This window comes from Coregonus lavaretus (genome assembly GCF_964263955.1).
Source record: "Coregonus lavaretus genome assembly, chromosome: 34".
In the NCBI taxonomy this organism is placed as follows: Eukaryota; Metazoa; Chordata; class Actinopteri; order Salmoniformes; family Salmonidae; genus Coregonus; species Coregonus lavaretus.
The window spans coordinates 8,702,011-8,708,083 of NC_140021.1; the positions used below are offsets into that span (position 1 = coordinate 8,702,011).

General features: G+C 39.4%; 1 protein-coding gene across 1 annotated transcript; it reads right to left on the bottom strand.

The window, feature by feature from the left end:
• Positions 1–1,859: 1,859 nt before the first annotated feature.
• Positions 1,860–4,266, bottom strand: LOC311109019 (DNA repair protein XRCC2-like). Its single transcript, XM_084151803.1, has 3 exons — positions 4,201–4,266; positions 3,559–3,640; positions 1,860–3,458 (listed from the first exon to the last, which is right to left on the bottom strand). Exons 1-3 carry the CDS (start codon positions 4,240–4,242, stop codon positions 2,653–2,655), a joined length of 930 nt encoding a protein of 309 aa, XP_084007929.1. The 5' UTR covers positions 4,243–4,266; the 3' UTR covers positions 1,860–2,652.
• Positions 4,267–6,073: the final 1,807 nt, after the last annotated feature.

Below are 6,073 nucleotides of genomic sequence, written 5' to 3' on the forward strand. Positions count from 1 at the left end.
AAGGAAGTCCTACAAAGGGTGAGTTTGGTTTGACAGTTACCCCAGACTGTACATGAATCTGGATAACTGACCTACAGAGGCTCTGCTCCATCCACTCTACCCTTGAACTGTCTGTGAAATATACTCCACAAGTGAGTTAACAGACATACACACAGACATATCTGTACACACAATCTATTGATGGCTTATTTGATATAAAACTATTTCTGTCTAGCTGTCAAATAAGCTCATTCCCAAAAGACTTTAGACTAAAGAAGATCTCAGTCATGTGAAAAGTAATTTCAGTTTTAGAGTCTACAGTATTCAAACCCCTTGACTTTTTCCACATTTTGTTGTGTTACAGCCTGAACTTAAGATGGATTCAATTTAGATTTGTTTGTCACTGGCCTACACACAACATCCCATAATGTCAAAGTGGAATTATGTTTTTCTACATTTTTACAAATTAATTAAAAATGAAAAGCTGAAATGTCTTGAGTCAATAAGTATTCAACCCCTTTGTTATAGCAAACCTAAATAAGTTCAGGAGTATAAAGTTGCTTAACAAGTCACATAATAAGTTGCATGGACTCACTCTGTGTGCAATAATAGTGTTGTAACATGATTTTTTTTATGACTACCTCATCTCTGTTTCCCACACATACAATTATCTGTAAGGTCCCTCAGTCGATCAGTGAATTTCAAAAACAGATTAAACCACAAAGACCAGGGAGGTTTTCCAATGCCTCGCAAAGAAGGGTACCTATTGGTAGATAGGAAATAAAGAAAAATAGCAGACATTGAAAATCCCTTTGAGCATGGTGAAGTTATTAATTACACGTTGAATGGTGTATCAATACACCCAGTCACTACAAAGGTACAGGCATCCTTCCTAACTCAGTTGCCGGAGAGGAAGAAAACTGTTCCGAGATTTCAGCATGAGACCAATGGCTTTAAAATGGTTACAGAGTATAATGGCTGTGATAGGAGAAAACTGAGGATGGATCAACAACATTGTAGTTACTCCACAATACTAACCTAATTGACAGAGTGAAAATAATTAAGCCTGTACAGAATACAAATATTCCAAAACATGCATCCTGTTTGCAACAAGGCACTAAAGTAATACTGCAAAAAATGTGGCAAAGCAATTAACTTTTTTGTCCTGAATACAAAGTTTTATGTTTGGGGCAAATCCGATACAACACATTACTGAGTACCACTCTCCATATTTTCAAGCATAGTGGTTGCTGCATCATGTTATGGGTATGCTTGTAATCTTTAAGGACTGGGGAGTTTTTCAGGATAAAAAGGAAACGGAACGGAGCTAAGCACAGGCAAAATACTAGAGGAAAACCTAGTTCAGTCTGCTTTCTACCAGACAGTGGGAGATGAATTCCCCTTTCAGCAGGACAATCACCTAAAACACAAGGCCAAATCTACACTGGAGTTGCTTTCCAAGAAGATAGTGAATGTTCCTGAGTGGCTGAGTTACAGTTTTGACTTAAATCTACTTGAAATTCTATGGCAAGACCTGAAAATGGTTGTCTAGTAATGAGATCAACAACCAATTTGAGAGAGCTTGAAGAATTTTGAAAAGAATAATGGGCAAATGTTGCACAATCCAGCTGTGGAAATCTCTTAAGAGACTTATCCAGAAAGACTCATCGCTGCCAAGGGTGCTTCTACAAAGTATTGACTCAGGGGTGTGAATACTTATGTAAATGAGATATTTCTGTATTTAATTTTGAATACATTTGCCAAAATTTCAAAAAACACGTTTTCACTTTGTCATTATGGGGTATTGTGTGTAAAAAAAATTAAAAAATGTTTGAAACACAACAAAATGTGGAATAAGTCAAGGGGTATGAATACTTTCTGAAGGCACTGTATGTTTAATTTCTGTGGGATTTACCTTGCAGAGACTGATATAACAATATATGACATATTTCAGGCCTTTAGGCTTTCATGAGAATATTTCACCTACAGCTATCTCTACAGAGTAAAGCATATTTAACCGCTTGAACGATACAACTTAAATCTTCAGTGCTTCAATGAATAAAGACATTACTGCTCAAGGAACAATGCAAATATTTCTGTAAAATGAATAGACTTATAGTGAAGGAGAGAAAATTTCAAATCCATGAGACATGAAGTCCTAAAAGCTATTAGGAAGACATTTAAAATCAAAAGACCAGTCACTTATACAGTACCTTACTTATACTTAGTGTTTATTCAATCAAATTGTATTTTTTATGCTCAACATGAAGAAGAAACTCAACATATTTCCCCCCTCATATTCAAATGAAATGAAATAGCAGAAATAAAGATACTTGTGTTATTGCTATGGCAGCAGGCCTAATCGTATACTAACCTTAGAATTCCCATTGGCATACTATGGAAATTCCGGACCAGACCAGAAGCAGCTGGTTTTCTCAAGACTTTATTGGTGTGATTTCTTTTCAAAACATTGCGACCTCTGTAACAGTTGCCCTATCTTACTTCTTTTTAATTTCTTATATTTTTACAAGTGACACAAACATCCAACATAATAATCTAACAAATGTAAGAAATAAAATCACTAAAAGTTGCTGTAGCTTCAATTGGATCTTCTATCAGTTGAACACATCCAGAATCAGAATAGAATTCAATCATCTGGGTTCAACAACATCTTCATAAAAACTGAACACCCCCTTCCATAACACAGAAAGAGGAGCATTTAGCGCCTCTTGTCCTTGTGGTGGTGCATGCAGCTGAAAACACCTGCTTTCTGTCCTTGGTCACCTCTCCTTTGGAGAACAGCACCCTGTGTGTCACTAGCCTCTGCCAGGCCCTGCTGAGGTAGGCCTTGTCAAAGTTTGAGGCATGAGAGGAGGACCACCGTCTCCAGGAGGAAGACGATGAGGAAGGCTCAGAAGGTCCAGGTGTCATGGCCGCCACCTCAGCCTGAGCCGAGTGCCCGTAGTTCCTCATGATGGCGTGCGTGGTGGCGAACACCACTATACGGTAGTCCCTCAGCAGCCGGTCCAGGAGCTCTGAACACTTCCTGAGGTTGGCTTCCTGCTTGGCCACGCTCTCCCCTCCCCCGCTCCGGTCCACCCAATAGAAGGCTGAGATACTGTCGATGACCAATAGGCACAGAGCGGGCCGGCTGCAGAAGGTATTCTCCAGATAGTGCAGTGTGAGAAGCAGTTGGACCGAGCTGGAGCAGTGAACTACGAAGAGTCGGCCTAGGCAGGCTCGCACCCTCTCCTCAGGCTCTACTGCCGCCCCACCATCCTCTCCTTTTGCATCCTCCCCCAGGCGCTGCTCCAGTACTGTCACCAGCCTCAGCATGTCAAAGTGGTAGTCGGTGTCCACGTACATGACTTCCACCTCCAGGCCCCCCCGGTCGGCTGGGAGGATGCAGTGGGTCACCAGATGGTACATGGTCTCCGTCTTCCCACTTCCCTCGGTGCCATGGAACTCCACTACGTCACCTGGATTATGAATGTAAAAGAAATGTCAACTATGTGACTACTGTAATAATTGATTTATATGGACTGATGATGCTACGTCTATACACCAAGGCCAAACTACCTTGAATAGGTCCAGCACCGTCAGGAAAGATGTGAGGTTCAATGTCCCTCAATGACCGTCTCCCCTCCAACCTAGCAAACAACTAAAAGAAAATACAAACTCACTTAGAAAACAACATAATATATTCATGACCCATATGCTACTTCTGATTTTACTTTGATAACAAAGTACTTCTAGCTGCTAACTTGAAGTTTAGGTTTAACTTCAGTATTCATCTCTGGCCAAAGGCAGGAAAACAGCTGATCAGAACCAGGAAGTAACTGTGAAATGTTTGTTAGAATTAAACTAACTGCGATGTGTCTCTGTGGTTACTAGATCGTTGTATGCAAGGGGATTAACTGTAAACAATGTTAGTGATCGCGTACATACTCGTTAACTTGTATGGAGTGTGTCTCGAGAGAAATAGAAAACCACGTACAAAGCAATGTTACTGAAACAGACAAACGACATAGCTATGTTGACAAACAGGCGTACGCTAGTTCAAAATATAGTTTGCTAAGCACATCTGGAAATAGTTGATGGAAAGGTGCGCGTTTCATGGGGAAATAAAGTCAACATCGCCACAGACATCATGTTAGTTTATTAAAAACCTTTCGTTAGATACTTATTACACTTATACGGTAACGTTAATTTGCAACATACTTGTGCACCATTCTCTGTCATTTTGGCAGTAGTTGTTGTCATCCCCTGTGGCTGTCAGGAAAAAAAAAAAAAAAACTCGCTTTTTCAAATAGACTTCCTGCTTTTGGTATTTTACCGTAATATCTGGCATAGACGAGCTATATGAATTGTTACAGGATCTTTGGTACACATCATGAAAAATAGTTACACATAATTGCTCTTAATCCTAACGTTATCAATAATAAATGCTATTAGCTCGTCTGACAGAATATTATTTTCCTGCTTTTCATTGGGTGCGTGAGGAATGGATACAGCGTAACAAGGTCGCCAAAACTCGCATCCAGAGAGGAAACAGTGGAATTCAGATGCCACCTTGCGGTGTTCATATTGAAATACATTGGTGGCAATCTGGCTGCGTTTAGACAGGCAGCCCAATTCTGATCTTTCTTCCACTAATTGGTCTTTTGACCAATCACATCAGATTTTTTTTTTTTACATCAGATCTTTTTAAGAGCTGATCGGATTGACCAAAAGACCAATTAGTGAAACAAATATAGGAATTGGGCTGCCTGTCTAAAAACATCCTTAGAGGTTTTTGCGGCTTCTTCATTATGTTATTTAATTACATAGTCCTTAACCATGTTATAAAGAAAATTATTTTCACCGGTTTCAATAAAGTAGTTTTTTCTGTAACAGCTGATGCTGTATCAGCAACCATTTTACATGACAGAGCATTTTGGTATGGGAAACTATGAGAAACTGACTCATTGTCAGGTGTGCGAGTTCCCATTACTATGCTCGAGAGGGGAACGGGAGCCAGCGTGTTAAATCTTCCCTTTGACTCTGGAAGTACTCTCGCTGTCAAACTACTAGAAATAGAAATAACCGTACAGGGAAATAAGCGAGCACGGGACAGTGCAATCAGCCTTGTATCCAACCTTCAATAATACATTGTATTTAAACTAGCTGTTTGATACAGTTGTTGCCAATAATCTATGGCGTTTTGGGGACATTCTTTCGTCATCATGAGCATGGCAGTCCACCTATCGCCTTGCGTGATAGATTGTGTGACTGGGTGAGTTTGTTTGCTCGAAACAGCTGAGCTTGCATTGAAGGTATGTGATCTGCCTTGAAAATGACATTTACTAAGGTTATGTTATGCCACCAATCGACACAACCTTATGCCATCCTACTCTGTGTAAATGGAAAGCACCTTCTCAGTTAATGGTAACATGAGAATAAGATTAATAATATATTATTTCAATATTATAAACATAATTAGTTTAGGTTAGGTATGCTTTTAATGGAAATACAATGCCAATGGCTAAGTGTAGTAATAGTCGGCTCCTCTATTGTAATAGTAATACTGTAGGACAGAATAGTCTAAACTAGTCTTGAAAAAGTTAAGCTGAGGTTTGTTATTATTGCTTCATGCAGGACATGACTCAGGAGTAAATAGGTAAAATAGCCTGTCACCTGGAGGGGGGAGAACCCCATCAGAGATAAGTCACTTTTTTTTTACATTTTATTGCAAGACTACAAATTATTTAAAATGGATCAACATTTGGTATCCAGGATTGTTGCCAAAACGTTAAATCTATGAGTGGTATGAGCCTGCAGTAGGTTACAGTATCGACTCAAACAAATTAAGATTTTTGCACAAAGATGTAGACCTTCAGCTTTCTGAATCTGAAGGCTTGTACACTCACAGGTATGATTAACTTGACGAATAACTGCCTGTGGGCAGTACATTAGCCAAGTTCTCTATTAATTAAACCACTGCATGTTTTGGCCAACAATATCAATTTTAGAGGATAACTTTTTCCTCCATGATGAATTAGCATGGTTAAACATGACGTTTTACTTAATCAGAAAGGCTGGGTTCGAGACACAA

What these genes read in the sequence shown, in the direction of transcription:
- LOC311109019 (XM_084151803.1), bottom strand. Translation starts at nt 4,242, where the DNA reads ATGACAACAACTACTGCCAAAATGACAGAGAATGGTGCACAA. An exon ending in TGACAGAGAATGGTGCACAA is followed by an intron (nt 3,641 to 4,200) that starts GTATGTTGCAAA and finishes ATTTTCTTTTAG; the next exon opens with TTGTTTGCTAGGTTGGAGGG. An exon ending in CGGTGCTGGACCTATTCAAG is followed by an intron (nt 3,459 to 3,558) that starts GTAGTTTGGCCT and finishes TTCATAATCCAG; the next exon opens with GTGACGTAGTGGAGTTCCAT.